Consider the following 21,084-nt stretch of genomic DNA (forward strand, 5'->3'; position numbering starts at 1 on the left):
AACCTGCCTATACTTTTTGATTTTCTGTCTAAAAAATTATGGTTACAATGATGTTTTATATTTAAGATTTCTTGTGTAAATGTATATGAGAATGTATTGCTTATGTTTTGATCACTATCCGTTTTCCCCAAATATTTATTAATGGTACTGTCTACATTGCCCTTTGTTCGCCCTAACCACCTATTTATATTTCCCCATATTTTCCTGAAATCTCCTTCACATTCTTTAATTTCATTTTGCCTATATTTATTGGTGTGGTGTAGTGTATGCGCGTTCTTAGGCGGTCGCATTTTAATGTATGGGATGGTATGATCTCCTTATATTTAATCTATGATTAGACGTACGATAAAAGTAGGGAATACTTAACCATTTTTAAATCAATTTTAGTTCCATTACATATTTTTTCTACTCCCGTGTTGTTATTCGTCATTTACAGTGTCGTGGATAGATCGTTAAAACCCTACATAAAAGATGCCCGCCCCCGCCCGGCGCCCCGCGCACCCGCGCATACGATATAGCTCTTAAAGCATTGTTAGGTACTTTTTAGGTAGCCTTTAATGGATATAGCGTGGGTGCGCGGGGCGCCGGGGGCTGGTGACGGCGCGGGGGAGTGCGAGCGACAGGGTGAGTGCAGGAACAGAAAGGAGGCCGACGCGTCAAAATACAGGAAACTGTGTGAATTTCACGAAAGTTGTTCAAGAAAACTATTAAAAACTAAGTGCATGGTCGTAGAAAAAGTATTGTATGCAACGGTGTTTAACTGAGTCAAAAAATACTCGTGGCGTCTTATTAACAATTTTCGGCTTCGCCTCAAATTGTTACCCACGCCACTCGTCTTTTTTTACCTCCTTTAAACGCCTGTTGCATAAAATACTATTATGCAACAGGCGTTTAAAGGAGGTGAAAAAACCGACCAAGAGCGTGTCGGGCCACGCTCAATGTAGGGTTCCGTAGTTTTCCGTATTTTTCTCAAAAACTACTGAACCTATGAAGTTCAAAATAATTTTCCTAGAAAGTCCTTATAAAGTTCTACTTTTGTGATTTTTTTCATGTTTTTTAAACATGGTTCAAAAGTTAGAGGGGGGGGACGCACTTTTTTTTTCTTTAGGAGCGATTATTTCCGAAAATATTAATATTATCAATAAAACGACCTTAGTAAACCCTTATTCATTTTTAAATACCTATCCAACAATATATCACACGTTGGGGTTGGAATGAAAAAAAATATCAGCCCCCACTTTACATGTAGGGGGGTACCCTATTAAAATATTTTATATATATTTATATATTTATATATTTTTTATTTTTGCACTTTGTTGGCGTGATTGATATACATATTGGTACCAAATTTCAGCTTTCTAGTGCTAACGGTTACTGAGATTATCCGCGGATGGACGGACGGACGGACGGACAGACAGACATGGCGAAACTATAAGGGTTCCTAGTTGACTACGGAACCCTAATAGTTGACTACGGAACCCTAAAAAGACGAGTGGCGTGGGTAACAATTTGAGGCAAAGCCGAAAATTGTTATCTAATAAAGACGCCACGAGTATTTTTGACTCAGTCACAGATCAAATAATTAAACACCGTTGCATGCAATACTTTTTATACGACCATGCACTTAGTTTTCAATAGTTTTCTAGAATAACTTTCGTGAAATTCACACTGTTTCCTGTATTTTGACGCAAAGGTATGCACAGTCAGCGCAGCTGCCCAAAGCCATCCCGCAGTGTCGTTATAACAATGCGTTGCCATGGTTACAGAGCCAAACAATGCGTTTTCAGTTTTTTCGTTACTGCGCGCATGCGCGGAAAGCTGGCGGATGCTGGCTTTGGGGATTCGACTTTTATGAAGGGTTTTAAAGATCTATGCACGACCCTGTTCGGGAGTAGAAAAAAAAATATTAAAGGCGGGGTCGCTACTCTTGAAAAGATCTTCGGAAATGTATCGAAACATGTCGAACGTTATAGCGTCGACTTAACACGTGAGTAACGCGCTTTAAATATTTTTAAACAATATGCTTCCTGTCTGAAAAACGTGAGTCTTTTAACACACACACTGAAAGTACGTACCTAAGTAAATTACTAAGCTCAAGTTACCCTAACGGGGAACGAACATGACACCTATTCGGGTAAGTGTGTCGTGAATGGGCACATTAACCCATATCACCTCAGGGTGAAACGGTAGATGTGACAAATAATCTAGGCATAAGCATACAGGGTGCTCAGTAATTAGGACGAAAACGTCTAACTAGGGGCTATTTCACACAGTTGCATTGACAATTACACTCAGTTCAGCCTTACTTGTCCAATCATGTAAACAAACACTGCTGGAAAATATTATTTCAATTTTCTCTGGAATTACACATTAACCATCACTTAAAATGTTATTATACACTTAAATAAACTCAAAAAGTAATGAAATCAATCAAAAAACCACTGAATAATATCATTTCTAAAACGATTTTCATCAATAATTGTAATTACGAACGGATGACATCAAAAACTCCTGACATTACGAAGTCTAGATTGTCTATGAGTCGTAATGTTGGGATGACAACTTATCGTTGTGGACGATCGATATTAACGTTTGAGTTTGTATAGCTTGGAAAAAATGCGTTGATATTAACTACAATAATTTATCAGATTTTTAACCGACCTCTTTACGTAGAAGGAGGAGGTTCTGTATTCAGTTTCGTATTTATGTTTTATGTTCAGCGATGACTCCGAGAGCCATGATCCGATTTTAATCATGTTTCTGAAGAAAGCGAAAGTGAGACAAGCCTTTTTCACAGGATTATTGCAAATGTGACCAAAAAGAATTAAATTTTGGTTTTAACTTAGATATCGTGTGACGTAAAATTGATAATCCTCTGATGATGTCAGCAGCGAAATTATCGTTAATACATCATTTTATCGACACTTCCAATCACTAGTAATTGTCTTTGACCATATTTGACGTTTCGTTTGCTTACTATATTGGACAAGTAAGGTTGAACTGACTTTATATGCCTATTTATAGGTTGACAAGTAACATTGTTACTCAGGGTCTATATTTCCACGTTGAACAGGCAATGAACGGCAAAGTGTCACTGCCGGGCGACAATTTTATATAAAAATATTTTAAGCGGGTTACTCACGTATTAAGTCGATATAGCGTTCGACATTGTTTCGATCCAATTTTCGAGGATCTTTCTCAAGAGTAGCGTAGCGACCCCGCCTTTACATGTCGAGAGCGCGACAATTTTATTGTCACTGTAGTGAAACATCTTAGTTGCAGTAACCTTGAGTAGGTTCAGCCCCTCTTCCCACTCCGTCAAAAAAAAAAGTTCAGCCCTTCTAAACACTAACCCATACATTTTAGGGGTACGCTTTTTTGTATGGGCTTTGTCAGTCCCGTATTATATCGTTCTTGGTAGCCACTTTGAGCACAACCAGTAAACAAATGACTACACCCTACTCCGCGTGACAAATAGTTCCGGAGCCCGCACCCTGTAAGTTATTACTTGTATTCCGGCGGGACAAGACGAAACAGTCTTGAAATGGTGTGATGCTATACAGCACGACCACGGATGATTTTATTAATTCTGATGCGGTACAAATTCACGAAAAAAAATGTACTTTTTTGTACTGACGTTTAAAAAAAATGTACCCTTATGATTTTGGAGTTTCGACATAGGGCCCGGGGTCGTGCTAAGTAGGTACTCATGGCACGACCACACTATATTTAATGAGATTTTAAATTTCTGTTGCAGTACAAATTCACGAAAAAAAATGTACTTTTTTGTACTTACCTTTTAAAAAAAAATACCCTCATGGTTTCGGAGTTTTGACATGGGGTGTGGTCGTGCTAGATAGGTGGTACTTCCTGGCACGACCACACTATATTTATGTTTAATTTGATGGTCAAATGACAAGTGTTTTGAAATTATACTATGTAAATTACTTCAAAAACTTAGTGCGGTCGTGCCCCGTACCTATCTAGCACGACCACAACCCATGTCGAAACTCCGAAACCATGAGGGTACTTTTTATAAAGAGGTATGTACAGAAAAGCACATTTTTTTTCGTGAATTTGTACCACAACAGAAATTAAAAAAATCATTAAATATAGTGTGGTCGTGCCAGGAAGTACCACCTATCTAGAACACGACCACTTGATAGGTTCCCCATGTCAAAACTCCGAAACCATGAGGGTATAACAGAAATTAAAAAAATCATTAAATATAGTGTGGTCGTGCCAGGAAGTACCACCTATTTTTTTAAAAGGTAAGTACAAAAAAGTACATTTTTTTCGTGAATTTGTACTGCAACAGAAATTTAAAATCTCATTAAATATAGTGTGGTCGTGCCAGGGAGTACCTACCTAGCACGACCACGGGCCCTATGTCGAAACTCCAAAATCATAAGGGTACATTTTTTTAAACGTCAGTACAAAAAAGTACATTTTTTTTCGTGAATTTGTACCGCATCAGAATTAATAAAATCATCCGTGGTCGTGCTGTATAGTATCACACTTGAAATGGGTTTCTGAACAAAGCCTTCTTTGAAGAAGTTTTGTTCGAAAAACCAGCGCTTACTAGCTGTCATTTGATATTTGCCAGTCGCTTTTCGGTGAAGGAAAACTCACGATGTTTCGTAAGCACAGTCAACCAATTGGAACCATAGGCAACTGTAGAACTATGTCATAGTGACGTTATAAATCAGATTGTAAGAAATCTCTTACTGCTTCTCATTTATATACATGGTTGTAGAGTGGCCTAGGGTTGCAATTGGTTAACTGTACACGCTTGATTTAGGCTTGTATAGGGGTTTGCTTTTCGGTGAAGGAAAACATCGTTCGTGAGGAAACCGGACTAATTCCAATAAGGCCTAGTTACCCTTCGGGTTGGAAGGTTAGATGGCAGTCGCTTTTGTAAAACTAGTGCCTACGCTACATCTTGGGATTAGTTGTCAAAGCGGACCCCAGGCTCCCATGAACCGTGGAAAATGCCGGGATAACGCAAGGAGAATGACTAACTGTGAAGGTTCGAAACTTCGGAATCTATTTATTCGAAGAAGTAACAATTTGTTTTCGATTTAATTTATTATATCTATATATATAAGTTGTAGTTTCAAAACGTCCCCTTTTAGGCACTTGTCCCACCGGGAGCTAGTAACCTATGAGCTATCCGGCTATAAAAATGAACAAAAGATATGCACTCCCGTGCAAATAAAAGTGACACGGCGATATTGATAGGTAGTTCACCGCTGGGCGAGTAGCTATAAACATCGCCGCGCCGCCGTGTCTCTTTTATTTACAGGGGAGTGATTATCTTTTGTTCGTTTTTATAGCCGATAGCTCATAATCTTTTATTCTCAGATTACTAAATCGTGGTGGGACCAGTGCCTTAGGCGGGCTGTTTACTAAAACTTTACGTTACGTGATGTTTTAAAATTAAATTTACTCTAAAGATACTATAAATTACCTTCTAATAGTAATAGACAAGTATTTCAATAAAACCCAGTTTACAAATTTAACTAAAAACTTGTAAAACTGGCGAACTGACCAATTTCTAGTTTATTTTAGGCAGTTACAAGTTACTCGACTGCAAAGTTAACTTGGTCGTTGAGCTAGTGGTCTATAAAATAACAATTTGAATTTGCCGACGCTCTTATTGACTATTTGGGGTAAGGCTGTGGCTACATTAGCAGCGTTGTAAAACTTATGTGAGACAAGAAATAACAATATTAAAGAAATTTTCTCCAATGTTGATTGTTATATAACGAGGGAACAGACCATTTTGTTAAATATTTGACAAAATACGTAAATTGACAGTTTTAATAGATTTAGCGTTAAGACGTTCTGTCAACGAGTGCTGAGTATCAGTTAAAAATGTTCGTCACAATACGAAACTTAAGTATTTTTTTATTACAAAGGCTTGATAGTACTTGAAACAACAAAAAAGGGCTTATTATGTTTGAAAAAGGCTTTCTTGTCTAATTGGGAACACTTCAAATTGGCACGCGTTGGTGCCAACTGCATACCTACGACTAAAACGGAAATAAAGCGAAAGTGCGTATTTAAAATACCACGCAGAAAAAAGAGTCTGGCTACGTATCCAAATGGCACTAACGCTCACGAAACGCTCACGAAACGAAACGCTCATAGATATCTATCTCTATCGCTCGTGCATATTGGCGCGACAGAGCCAGACTACCTTTCGCGGCGTTTCGTTTTCGTTTCGCGCCGCAGAAATGCCATTCGGCTACGTATCCATACGTACCCATACCCATACGTACGGCATGATATCTTTTATTTTCACTAATACCAAAGACATATGTAACTCCGTATAGACGGATAAAGTCTAAGAAAAAAACGTACCTCAAAGCCCTAGAGAAAAAGGTACGGTGGCCTAGATGGCATTACACCTTTGGGGAACGCTCGGCTAGATGGGGCTAATATTAATATTTAATATTTTAACACATATCAAGCTAACAATATGGGCCAAATTGTCAAGACTGAGGTTCAAAAGTTTAAGCTTGTTTCGAGAGATGGCAGTCTATGCACTATGATTACACATTTTACTTTGACAGTAACTCTCTATAATACTCGATCCTCTTTGCTAATACTAATGTTTACGCTTAATAACTGCCTGAAATGCTATCAAGCCTTTGTAGTTGAAATAGTATTTGGCGTCAATATTTACGTATGTACGGGGCCTATCCTCATAATTGGAATTACTGGATGTGCCGACGGAAAGTTTCAAAAATTCTGAAATTTTCACATAGGAAAACTTCGGAAACTTTCCATACTTTGTATGCTTTCCATTTCATAAATTTAAATTCCCTTTATTTTTCGTGAAAGTTTCGTGAATTTTTCAAGAAATTTAAGATTTTTTTGGAAAGTTTCCGCAACTTGCACATCACTAATTGGAATCTGTGATTACAATACTTCATATCGTCACTACTTTAAAAAAAACTTGTATCTTCGTCTGTCAATGAAAAGAAAATTGTAGTAAGTATGTATGGGATGCATATAGACTTACTGCGTTATAACTTTGAGGAACAGCGTGAGATACGAGGTTTTTTAAAAGTAGTGACGAGATTATAATACATATTTTTAACAAACGCTTCAGACTCGGCTCCAGCCTTAAACACCCAAAAGTTGATATCCAATATCCAACCTACCTTAATGTACAGTAGCCAGGTGTCACATTTCACGGAGGACTGTCTACGAAACTTTATTATGAGATTTTCTTTTTAATTGCGAATATATTTAGGTACGATTTGACTTTTTCTTTTGATTATGAATGCGAACTTGTTGGAACATGTTTCATCGAATAAAGTAATTAGATAGTAGTGCATATATATCTAGTTAATGACAGATTCTACGAGTATCACGCACTTTCTCTGTACTTAATTAATTTATTTAAGATTTTGTAAAAATGTAGGTAAAGTGCGTTTTCACATTATCCGATCTGATATAGGAAGGATTTCAAAGGCGAGAATCAAAGATGGCGGCTTAAAGATATGGGATCGGTCCTACATCCGATATCGGATCGGATAATGTGAAAACGCACTTAATATGTTTTTTTTAGGGTTCCGTAGTCAACTAGGAACCCTTACAGTTTCGCCATGTCTGTCCGTCCGTCCGTCCGTCCGCGGATAATCTCAGTGACCGTTAGCACTAGAAAGCTGAAATTTGGTACCAATATGTATATTAATCACGCCGACAAAGTGGTAAAATAAAAAGTGAAAAAAAATGTTTTGTTACGGTACCCTACATGTAAAGTGGGGACTGATTTTTTTTTATTCCAACCCCAACGTGTGATATATTGTTGGATAGGTATTTAAAAATGAATAAGGGTTCGCTAAAATTGTTTTTTGATAATATTAATATTTTCGGAAATAATCGCTCCTAAAGGAAAAAAAAAGTGTGTCCCCCCCTCTAACTTTAATATGTTTAAAAAATATGAAAAAAATCACAAAAGTAGAACTTTATAAATACTTTCTAGGAAAATTGTTTTGAACTTGATAGATTCAGTAGTTTTTGAGAAAAATACGGAAAACTATACGGAACCCTACACTGAGCGTGGCTCGACACGCTCTTGGCCGTTTTTTTATTCTAACACTACAATTCATTAAACACAGTAGATACAGTTAGCATCAAAATCAAAAGATTCGGATGAAATTTATATACATACTAGCCTTTTACCTAGGCTTCGTGTTATCCTCGCGTTAGAAAGAGACAAAAGGTAGCCTATATCACTCTCCATCCCTTTAACTATCTCCACTTAAAAGATCACGTCCTTTCGTCGCTTCGTTTTGCCGTGAAAGACGGACAAACAAACAGACACACACACTTTCCCATTTATAATATTAGTATCTTTTTCTGAGTAATCTGCAAACACTTTATTTTATGCTTATTTTTTATTTCATATTCATATATAAGTTTTTCTGCAATAGGTACAATACCTATTCACTGCAGATTTTTCTATTACTCTCACAAAATATCCAATAATGATATTTTATTGAAAATCCAATAGTTCACGTTCATAGATTCAGTTATGGCCGTATCAGTAGGCCTAGCTATGGGGACGCATGATCTTTTGGACTGTTATAAAATCATATTCGCAAGCGGACGTAAACGCGATGTCGCCGCGAGATAGATCACACGTCTTCTAACTGTATTAATGACATAAGGACGGGTAGTCTATCTCACGGCGACATACTCTCGCGGCAATCATGTGCTAACCCTGCAGAACAAACAATTCAATGCCGAGACAATAGTCTTTATTTAGGTCAGTTTAAATGATACTGTTTGATGCAATGTTGTTTGGGTTAAGGCGCAGTCATTGATTTATTGTTGACTAGCGTCCCGCCCCAGTTTCGCGCGGGGAGTAAAGCATAAATGAAATAGATAAGATAAAGATAAAATATCGTTTATTCAAGTAGGATTTTACAACCTCTTTCGAATCGTCAAAATTACATTAAAATAAATTAAAAAATAAATAACAAATTTACAGAAACAATATAACTTAACAACAAACCTATGAAATTTGTTTCTAACATATTATAAATATTATCATTCATTATTCATTCATTAAGTTTTAGTTATAGAAGGCCATGCATTTTTGTCATTGATATATTCTTGAACAGTGTAGTATGCTTTACGTAACAGACCGGACTTTACATATTTCTTAAGTGAATGTATTGGTAAATCCAATGCTTCCCTTGGTAATTTATTGTAAAATGCTACACATTGTCCTAGAAAAGATTTCTTTAATCGCTTTACACGAGACCTAATTATAACTATTTTGTGATTATTTCTAGCACTGTTACATTTTTTAAACGTTTCTATATTTTTTAGAGCATATAATATGCAGTCATAGATGTATTGTGATGCCATTGTTAGAATATTTATATCTCTAAAACGTTCTCTTAATGAAGAACGTGAAATGAACGTGAAAGAAATGAAATGAAATGAAATGAAATATTTATTTTCCAAGTAGACATATTACAATGCGCATATGAACGTCAAATAAAGCTACGCCAACTCTAACCCTACGCCTCAGCCTCGAGAAAATTTCAGTCCCCCCTCACTTGGAGGGGGGTATCCACTATGGGACCGGCAAGAAACTTGACAGGCCACTTCTTTTCAAAACATTATATCTTATAATTAACATGCATTAAAAATGTTTAATATTTATCCTTGGAAGATAGACATTATACCATCGCGGACTTTTGTAGAGCTATGAGACACACAGACAGACGCGGCAGGGGACTTTGTTTTATAAGAAGTAGTGTATGTAAATATTTAGTAGTAAACATTTTTATCTATAGCGAGTTAAGGCAAAATATTTGTCAGTAGAAAAAAGTCGATATATTAATTTTTTTTATCTAAAGAATAAAAATCGCGTCTACATTTTTTAAGTTTGCAGTTTTTCTAGTAACGCAAACTGCTTCACAGACTTAAAATTCTGAATCTAACAGGGTCACTAATAGGGATGACGACTACATAAAACAATAACATTCTGTTTAGTCCGTCAGTTAGATCGTCCAAAAATACTGAACATATATTTTTCGCTTTTTCTAATTAATGAAAAAAATACAATGATGTAGAGCATCAAAGTTCCGGAATGGGGGCTTGTGACGTCACTTCTAAGTAAAAATTGTACCTAGGCGTGACGTCGCGCGAAACTTCAACGCACTGTACCGTCGTCATTTTTCGTTTAGGAGAAAAAAGAAAAAATACCTGTCTAAATACGTGTGATCCTGGTAACCAACCACCAAGAAGTGTCGGAATTATATAGGTACCGGCAAATTACTCTTTGAAATTATTATTTATTTATTATTTCGGTTTAAACAGGCAGCTGATACTGGTACGTCTAAATCATAGTTCACATTGCACGATTTCACTTCTTAGATAATTAAACCCTTTTAAACTTTCCAGTCTACCAATTATTTTTTTATAGCCGTTGTTTGGACGTGAAAGACCGAACCAATATCTTGGTAGTTTTGATGGGAAATTCCCTGTCCTTTGGTCTATTTCACCTACTCATATCTCTGGCTGATAACTAGGAAAACTCACCGGTAAGATGGATTGAGTTGGCCACTGGTTTTGTTCATTCGTTTGTGTGCCTTTCTGCAAGACACAGCCCTTAATTGATAGGAAATCGTTTCCTCAATTGGTGATCCCTCGTTTCACATCACTCGCACTGAGTTTTGGATAGTAATTAGATTTATTTTCGTTGTAAAACATTAGATAGGTCTGATAAACAAACACTGGTTTGACATTTCGCTGTCGCGGTCGGATGACATTTCGGAACAAGTTTTTTTTCCCTTTGTCTATGGCGCAGGCGTAGCCACGATGCTCAACGCCCAACGGGAGACCATTTCAAACCCATCATATTTAAACCCTTTGTAAAAATATCATTGTATCAATAAATAAGCAGCTTGTATTAAATTTTCTCTTATTCGTATTTTATTACACCGGATATGCCCATAAATAACAAAACCCTCAGCACATGAGACTCGCCCTATTTCCACTTTTATTTTAGACAAAATGTATTTTTCTTTAAATAACATGAACAATTCTCAGGATGTCACAGCATTACAGTAATTTATTTCTGGTGCAAGCATGTTCGGGATAAAATGTTTGTCAATCGAAAGTGCTTTTAAATTTCATTTACCTGGCAGGCGCAAGTATGGTCGCGCGATAAGTGATAAAACATCTGTAGGCCTAGCACATGATGGCCGTGAGAGTATGTCGCCGCGAGATAGATGACATGTCTTCTTCTAACTGTATCAATGACATAAGGACGGGTAGTCTATCTCGCGGCGACATACTCTCGCGACAATCATGTGCTAACCCTGCTGGCCATCCCTATCGCACTAGTGCGATAGGGACGGCCTGATGTTTTATAATTTATCTCGCCACCATACTTGCTTGCCTGGTTATAAAATTATTTATGTCTATCGACTGTAAACTGTTAAACTAGGCTATATTGAGATCACGATGTTTTTTTTTTCACCGAAAAGCGACTGGCAAATATGAAATGACATTTTGCACACGAGTTCCGAAAAATTCATCGGTAGGAACCGGGGTTCGAACCCGCGAGCACACCAGTCAACAATCACATACCTTAATGTAGGTACACAACACTGATAATAAAATATGTAAAAAATATATCCGTCGTGGCATCACCACATGGGCCCTACGGAAAATCAGCGCTGGCTACATGGCTAGTATTGTGCTAAGTTGGTCAATTTTTAAGCCCCGACGGAAAAACGACCAGGGTGCATAGCCGAATGGCACAAACGCTCACGAAACGCTCACGAAACGGTAGATATCTAATCGCTCTTGCGTATTGGCGCGACTGAGCCGGACTACGTTTCGTTTTGTTTGTCGGAGAAATGCCATTCGGCTACGGGGCCTGGCCCCGTAGCCGAATGGCATTTCTCCGACGCCAAACGAAAGCGATACGCCGGCTGGCTCTGTCGCGCCAATACGCAAGCGCGATAGAGATAGATATCTACTAGCGCTTCGTTTCGTGAGCGTTTCGTGAGCGATTGTGCCATTCGGCTAGCCACCCTGGTGTTTGTTATAAGTTTGACTTGTCTGTCTGTCTGTCTGTGGAATCGTAGCTCCCGAATGGATGAACCGATTTCGATTTAGTTTTTTTTTTCGTTTGAAAGCTGAGTTAGTCGGGAGTGTTCTTAACCATGTTTCATAAAAATCGGTCCACTATGTCGCGGTCGGGGGTTTTTTCAAAATTTTAATTTTGTGATTAGGTTATGTGATGAACACTTCTAGGTCATTTTGTTCTACTTGTTATTATGTTTGTATATATTATGTAACAGTTTGGCAAGTTTTTTTAATGTACAAAATTAGTTTAAGTTGTTTTTTTTTTAAAAAAAAAAAAATGTGATCCTCATGAATAAAATGTCTTATTATCTTTCTTTTTACTACTAGTTTATTTAGTATTGTTCTAGTACTATGGCCCCGCCATCTATTTTCCTTTACATCGGCCTTTCGCCATCTTGGTTATTTCCGGAAAGCACCTAATTTAAACCCATCGTTCCGTATTTTATCAGCTTTGCCAATTTTCGTGGGATATCTGATTTAATTAAATAAAACACGTAGTTGAATAGGATATAAACAATCTAATTTTGTTCAAATGTATGTAATAATATCTTAATATCTGATTCGTTTATATTCTTGACTTTATACGTACGTATACCTAATAGTTATTATACAATATCTTTACGAACAGTTCTTGTGTATTTATTAATTTATATTTGAATACAAAAATATACATATATATCAACGATCTCGAAATTAGTTATGTGTTTCGGGGGTGAAAAATCGATCTAGCTTAGTCCTAGGTCCATGGAAACGCGATTTTTTGAGTTTTCATTGCGTTTTTATTTTGCATTATTAAACGCAGAATAAAATAGAACTTCGAGCAAAGCAGGTCTATTTACATCAACATAAGTGTAATTTGCTTCATAATTGTAACAGAGACAGATCTTCCCCTTAAACCATGAACTCATCGACACATGGCAGAGTCATCTTAACATTGAACTAGTATGTTCTTATAACACATGACTTTAACCACGTAATAGACTCAATACAGTGCCATAATTGTTCACATCTAGTCGCTCATAGTTCCAATAATAGTTCTATTCTAAAAAAACTAGTTCATTTTTAAATACTTTGAAAAACTGTAGAAATTTTTGGGTTGATTGACAATTTATTTGAATTGATTTCATGTTTTTGTTTGATAATCTTTCTAGAATGTCGATGTTTTTTGGTGGAAAATCGTTTAGCAAAACTGTTTTCATTTCAAAATAAATTTTTGTGTGCAGTGTGTAAAAAATAAAATTTAAAAGTTACGTTGGTGACAAAGTGATATAAGAAATAATACATACACTTTATTATTTACTTAACTATTGGTAACTACTCTAATTTACGCAAAAAATGCTTATATACTAATAGTGCAATATTTGGATGTCATTCAAAAAGTAAAGATTAGATACCTATGTAGGTATCTACACATCTACTATCAATATAATTAAGTATTTTAATTAGTTTAAGAATTATGGTTTGAATTGATATAAACTCGTAGTAAAGATTTAGAATCTCAGACACTATATGTGAGTGTGTTTAGTAAAACTTCCCACTTTGTCGGTTACCATTAAGGCGAGATTTACTTGTATCTTTATATGAATAAACTGACAAAGCGACTTTATAGCAATCTACAAAGAGGGTCGTTTTCCATGCACACTCACATATATTATTATTGTGGGTTGGTACCTAGTTTAATGCTATCTGGAAATATTTGAATGATATTCAAATACTGAAAAAAGACCAAAAAGTACCATAAAAAGTTTGTGCAAGTGTCACCATGGACCTCGCAGTGAAATACTTCATAACAGTAGTGTTACTAGTGGAAGTCACTAGTCGAGATTTGAACGAGACGGACAGGGCTGCCCGAGCTGCTTTTGTTCAGAAACTTCTGAACAAGCAGAGGCTGGCCGAAGGGAGGTTAAGCTGTTTGGTGGTCCTAACCAATTTGAAGGTACTGTTTTGTTATATTTTTTTCACCACACCAACGGGTAAAGGCTCTCTTCACTAACATTACTACTTACTTGGCTGGCGCGATAACCCAAAATGAGTTTTGGCCTCCAACACAAGAGCACGCCATTTGACTCGGTCTTGAGCGCTATCGCGCCAGCTTTCGCCGACGCCGAGCTCACGGAGGTCTACCTCCACTCTATCCGCCCAACGATATTTTGTGGGTCTCCAGCAGGACGGCGTCCAATCGGTCTCCCCAAGTAGGCCCTTTTGACTGCTCGATCTTCTCCCAATCCCAAGGCTCTCTTTGCTATTCGAAAACAGATAGCAAAATTTCATTTTATCCACAAGAGTGCAAAGTAATTTCATACAAATTTGAAATTGATGTCTTAAGCTGGCTGGTAGAATTTACATAAAAATGATGATTCTGAATCGTAAATATTGAATAAATTGATGGATTTGATTTAATTTGATGTTTTATAGTTAGTATTTTGTTCGTGAAGATGTGAACATTTTGTGTTTCACTCGGTGGCAAAGTTTGTTTAACCTTTGTGCCTTGAAACCCTCGCAACGCTCAAGATTCCACTTTTTATACCACTCGCTACACTCGCGGTTCAATATTGGAATCATTCGCTTGTTCGGGTATTAAAATTGGCACGTGCGGTTACACAACAACTTGTAAAACAAATAACTATTTTTTTTAAATGTTTTTATACTTTATTGCACATAAGTACAAATAGTGGAAAAAAACTTAAACTATAACTTATATAAAAAATAAATAAACCTAAAAACTACCCTCCAGGCCCTGGCCCCTCGGCAGGGTGCCCATCACGCAAGCAGCATTCCCGCGCTGTATTGCAATAGCAATTCTTTGCGCGAGAAAGCTGCCGGCGCGAGGGTCACCTGATTGCCTGGAAAGGAGCCCCCCTTTCAACCTTAACCGTTTCAAAAGATATTTCCCGAATCCTTTACAAGCCCACGCGCTATTGTAATGTTTCATATTGTGTAATGTCATAAGTACCTACATCTGTGTTGAAAAAATCATTGCTCTATCTTCAAAAACCAGGGAGGAAATAGTCGTGAGCGTTTGTATGGGGCAACTTTGTCGGCGCAATTATTTTGTCTCTCAAATGGTGTAAGAGATAAAATAGTTACGGCGACAAACTTGCCCATGGGTTCATGTCGTACTCTAAAAACTATAATCATATTATTGAATCTAGGTTAACCTAAATAATTAAACTTATAGGCATCATTATAAAGATTAACTGGGTTGAAAATATTTAATTAAATCCTAAAATGTATTCTAAAAAGTTATTTTATTCCCAAAGGTTAGGTTCGGTCAGGTTAATTGGTTAGTAGACTGTGTTATCCACGAACTTTGAGTCTACTTATAAAATACATCGTTGATCCGTCTGCCTTAAAAATAAGTATATAACTATCTATATATATTTTATGAAACGGTCTATGTTTTTTTACTTATATATAATTAAAAGTTCAAAGTTCTTAACATAGGCATTTTATATATGAATGCTTCTTTTGTACAATTGAACCAGAAGCTGTACAAATTGTTTTGTGTTCAAAATTGTTCATAATTATCGATGTATTGTATGACTTAGATTTCAATGTAGCTGATTAAATTCATGTTTCGTTGAACCTAGGTACGAGTAGTTAAAATACATTTATTATAACCAATTCTTTTACAAATAATGTACATAAAAAGTTAGGTATGAATGTTTGGGTCGCATATTCAGACCTCACAGACTTAACAGCGTAGACACCACATTATAAATCGGTTACGTAACACTAACGATTATAAAAATACATACATACAATCAAAAAAATACATACATACAGAAATTCTTGTAAATGAAGGCGTTGAGGAAAACGAAATTGTGACATTGCACTGACATTTTGCCAGCCTCTGGCCTACGTCACAATTTTACCCATAACCCACAGTCGACTTCTACTACACCCACGGGAAGAAAGGGGGTGGCGCGAAATTCTTAACCCGTCACCACAGGGAGTGACTTTTATAAAAATACTTTGTATTATATCGCGTCTGGTATTGCAGGCGGTTTCAGACTAAAGTAGTAAAGATCGAGAAAAAAAAAATCTTTCTCACTCTCACCAAAAACTTCCAAGGTCGCGGTGCGGTGCGGTCGTTTCTTAGTAAATTAACGTTTAAGAAGATGCGCGTAGACACGTGTAACAATCAACATAATTGTACTAGTGCTCGACACGCTAATGCCCAATAGACTACCTTCTGTCTTTAGTGAGAATGACTTACAATACATGCGCATTATTTCCATGCCCTATGTATACAATACATGCGAACGAGCGAGTCGTATCATCACGCACGCACACAACGACAACAGGGTGCGTAGCCGAATGGCACAAACGCTCACGAAACGCTCACTAAACGAAACGCTCGTAGATATCTATCTCTATCGCTCGTGCGTATTGGCGCGACAGAGCTAGACTAACTGGCGCGGCGTTTCGTTTCCGTTTGACGTCGGAGAAATGCCATTCGGCTACGCACGCAGGTCCCGTAGCCGAATGGCATTTCTACGACGCGAAACGAAAACGAAACGCTGCGAAAGGTATTCTGGCTCTGTCGCGCCGATACGCAAGAGCGATAGAGATAGATATCTACGAGCGTTTCGTTTCGTGAGCGTTTGTGCCATTCGGCTACGTACCCTGGATGCTCAATGAGCTGGCCCCGTAGCCGAATGGCATTTCTGTGACGCGAAACGAAATTCAAACGCCGCAGAAAGGTAGTCTGGCTCTGTCGTACCAATACGCAAGAGCGATAGAGATAGATAGCTACGAAAGAGATATATTATTATCGTGAGCGTTTCGGGAGCGTTTACGCATTCAGCTACGCATACTGAGAACTGTGACACGTCCTACGGCGGCTTGTTTACTCTCTAGCATATGCTCTGAGGTTAAAATAGCCCCTCATTTTTGACGACCGGTCTGGCTCAGTCGGTAGTGACCCTGCCTGCTAAGCCGCGGTCCAGGGTTCGAATCCCGGTAAGGGAATTTATTTGTGTGATGAGCACAGATAGTAATGTAGAAATTGCAGAACATTCCCAAAAAGCGGAAACATTCTTGAGAATGTTCGCAGAACATTACCGCAACATGCAATTTATTATTTAAACAAGAGAATATACTTGACATAATGTTTAAATGGGCATAATATAAAAATAGTTTTATATATAATATTGTCCATTACAGTTAAGGGTTCCGTAGTTTTCCTTATTTTTCTCAAAAACTACTAAACCTATCAAGTTCAAAACAATTTTCCTAGAAAGTCTTTATAGAGTTCTACTTTTGTGATTTTTTTCATAATTTTTAAATATATGGTTCAAAAGTTAGAGGGGGGGGGGACGCACTTTTTTTCCTTTAGGAGCGATTATTTCTGAAACTATTAATATTATCAAAAAACGATCTTAGTAAACCCTTATTCATTTTTCAATACCTATCCAACAATATGTCACACGTTGGGGTTGGAATGAAAAAAAATATCAGCCCCCACTTTACATGTTGGGGGGGTACCCTAATAAAACATTTTTTTCCATTTTTTATTTTTGCACTTTGTTGGCGTGATTAATATACATATTGGTACCAAATTTCAGCTTTATAGTGCTAACGGTTACTGAGATTATCCGCGGACGGACGGACGGACGGACGGACGGACGGACGGACGGACGGACGGACGGACGGACGGACAGACAGACATGGCGAAACTATAAGGGTTCCTAGTTGACTACGGAACCCTAAAAAAACAAACAAAATATTAAAACAAAAAGATCGCTGTCAGGATCGAACCTGAGAACATCGGCATACGAAGCCAGCGCACTACCACGGGACTACGTCTTGACTTGCTGAGTTCGACGAAATTATGGTATAAACTACGAAGTTACTAAGTATTCTGATAAATTCTCGTTCTCGAGAACATTATTTATTTATTTATTTATTTCAACTTTATTGCACAGTAAAAATATACAGTTACAAAAGGCGAACTTAATGCTACATGGCATTCTCTACCAGTCAACCTTCTCAGAAGTTACCGAAAATTCTCATGAGGAATGTTCTGCAACTTTGAAAACTTCTCGACCGTGCATTGCTAAGCACAGATAATTTTGTTCCTGAGTCATGGATGTTTTTTATGTATTTTTTTTTTTTTAAATATAAACCTCTTTATTTACATGAACATATTTACATAATTATATAAGAATGTCCCCAATATTTATTTTTATTTATTTAAACTCCATAATTCTGGAGATGTCACCTTGTTAGACAGAGTTAGAAATGAATACAACCGAGGAAGTTTTAAGGTCAGACCCATTGAAGAAAAATTGACTGCGACCCGTCTTAGGGGATATGGACACGTAATGAGAAGGGCCGAGGATCACATGACCAGAAAAGTCCTCAGTATAAACACCGGTTCGAGAAAGCGAGGCAGACCCCCTCAAAATCAACAAAGACCTAAAGAAAGCCCAAGCCAATGACACAGCGACCCAAAACCGAAGAGTGTGGCGAAGATTGACGAGAAGAGCCGATCCCAAGTGAAATGGGATGTAGCTAGTAGGCAAAGAGAGAATTTGAGTAAATTTTAATGTGAAATAGTTATTTGTTTTACAAGGGGGCAAAATCGTTGTTTAAACACTCGCGATATTGATACCCGAGCAAGCGAACGATTCCAATATTGAACCACGGAGCTTATATCAAATGAAAAGTATGAAGTTACTTTGCAATTTACAAATCCGTTATTGAAGAATCAAGAAAGTTTTTACCTGTTGATGAAGAGCGTCATGTAATTTCCAAGCTATCAGGTTACTGGAGTTTTCTCATAATCCCGTTCCGTACATTTAAATAAATAAATAAATAAAATAGATATTGGGGACACCTTACACAGATCAACTTAGCCCCAAACTAAGCAAAGCTTGTACTATGGGTGCTAAGCGACGTTATACATACTTAAATAGATAAATAGATACCTACATACTTATATAGAAAACATCCATGACTCAGGAACAAATGTCTGTGCTCATCACACAAATAAATGGCCTTACCGGGATTCGAACCCAGGACTAAGCATGTTTTATAGCTTTTATTTACTTTCACCTGTCCCGTTGGTTGTCTGCCTGTCATCAAATCTTGCAAGTTAAATTTGATCCAGTTCCCGGTTTTCGATAGAGCTGAAATTTTGCTGAAACATATGTAAATCACGTGACAATGCAATATGATAGTTAATGGTGTCATGGGGCTGATCTGATGATGGAGCAGAAAGGTGGCCATAGGAACTTTGTAATGAAATGTCGTATTCGCATCGAGTAAGGAGTTTTTAGAAACGTCTCAGAGAAGCAGTAGATGACTGTTGAAAGAAAAGTACAGTTGGCGATAAAAGGTTGTGCCAAAAATGTCAGTTTTACAAAAAAAAAACTTATATAGGTACATATTATGAATTCTATCGTAAGTAATCCTATTTTTTTTACAGGCAACGTGTATATTTACCACGGTGGCCGCTGGGGAGCAGTCTGTGATAATTCCTGGGACGACGCAGCAGCTCAGGTCGTCTGCAGTCGTTGGAATAGGAGTGGAGTGGCCACTCATGCCGCGCAGTATGGAGAAGCTAAACGTGAGCCACATTCAACCATATTATAGTCTTGAAGCTGCTGGTGCCACCTGTACTAAAACTTCAGTTTTGATGAAATAAAGGTGATCACTGGAGGTGGTGGCCAATACTATGTTGAGGATTATTGGAGGGAATAGTCAAAATGGACGAAATGGTGAAGTAAGAGAACGACGCGGCAGCACAGGTTATCTGCAGTCGTTGGAATAGGAGTGGAGTGGCCACTCATGCCGCGCAGTGTGAAGAAACGAAACGTAAGCCACTTTCAACTTTAGATCTACCTATACACAATCTAAAACCAATAGATAGGGAAAGTCCAAACCTTAATCTGTAGACTGAACAAGTTGAACTTGCTCCAAACTGCAGAGCATAGTTGCTGTTGTTGTTTTTGAATGTCGTAAGGCACCCTATAGGTGCAGGTATCTTGAGCCACCGCCTTGGCCACGTTCCAGCTCAGTCCGTATTCCCTCCGCTCGTTCTCAACGCTCCGCCTCCAGGTGTGTACGGGGCGTTTGCGGGCTTGCTTTCTTCCAGAGCAGAGCTTGTTTCAGAGTAAATACTTCATATATCTGTGCTCCAAACAATTGCAGAAGACATGTCTGCAATTGTTTGGAGCACAACCTTCCAACACTCACTCTCTTAGCTCAAAAACGCACAGAATTCGCGTCCAAACTATTTTTAGTACCAATCTGAACTATTTTATAAAGACTACGTGTTTAATTGGCAGCATTTACCAACCTACACAATTAATTCTGCCAAAGACAAGATTACTCGATAAAATACCTCCCAGTACAGATTAAAGGTCGCGATACACTTCTGTTCTTACGTTTTATACGTTTATTAATTTTTTACGACGACTTAAAAGAAACCTTCGTACTCCTATTTGTATTGGGCAGACGGTATAAGCAAAGGGAACACATAAACTACTGTACAGTCGGTATCTTAAATTTCGGAGCGGGCAAAGTGTTCACAAATATTGGAACAGCGTGTTTAGTAAGTCGTGTTCCGATATTTTTGAGCACCTAGCTTGCTCAGATGTTTTTGATGGCAACTGTACCTTTGCACGGTATTGAAAGACATGAGCTGGTTTTATGAGAGGTGTAGGAGTTGCGGGTTAGTATAAATTTAAAATAGACTTCTTACATATATACCTAGTAAATAGATTTAGATTCGAAAACTGCTCTGCATTGGATGGTATTCATGAAGACCTTAATAGTTACGAGTAGATAAGAAGTAGGTATTTAGTTTCACCGACCGATCTGACCCTGGTAGGGTTTGAATTTCGAGATGGTTGAATAAGGATTTTGTGCAGTGATTCATTACTACTTAATCACGAAAGATATTTGTTTTTAAGTTTCCGCGAAGTACCTATTTGTTTATTT

The 21,084-nt window shown here is 37.6% G+C and overlaps 1 protein-coding gene across 1 annotated transcript in view; it reads left to right on the plus strand.

The window, feature by feature from the left end:
- The first annotated feature begins 13,894 nt into the window (after positions 1–13,894).
- The window catches only part of LOC125238197 (lysyl oxidase homolog 2-like), a 71,198-nt gene continuing 64,008 nt past the window's right edge, over positions 13,895–21,084 (plus strand). Inside the window, exons 1-3 of the mRNA XM_048145469.1 lie at positions 13,895–14,068; positions 19,568–19,757; positions 20,599–20,601. Of these exons, the coding sequence (XP_048001426.1) occupies positions 13,895–14,068; positions 19,568–19,757; positions 20,599–20,601 (367 nt within the window). The remainder of the gene's footprint in view (positions 14,069–19,567; positions 19,758–20,598; positions 20,602–21,084) is intronic.

Source organism: Leguminivora glycinivorella, chromosome 23, assembly GCF_023078275.1.
Source record: "Leguminivora glycinivorella isolate SPB_JAAS2020 chromosome 23, LegGlyc_1.1, whole genome shotgun sequence".
NCBI lineage: Eukaryota > Metazoa > Arthropoda > Insecta > Lepidoptera > Tortricidae > Leguminivora > Leguminivora glycinivorella.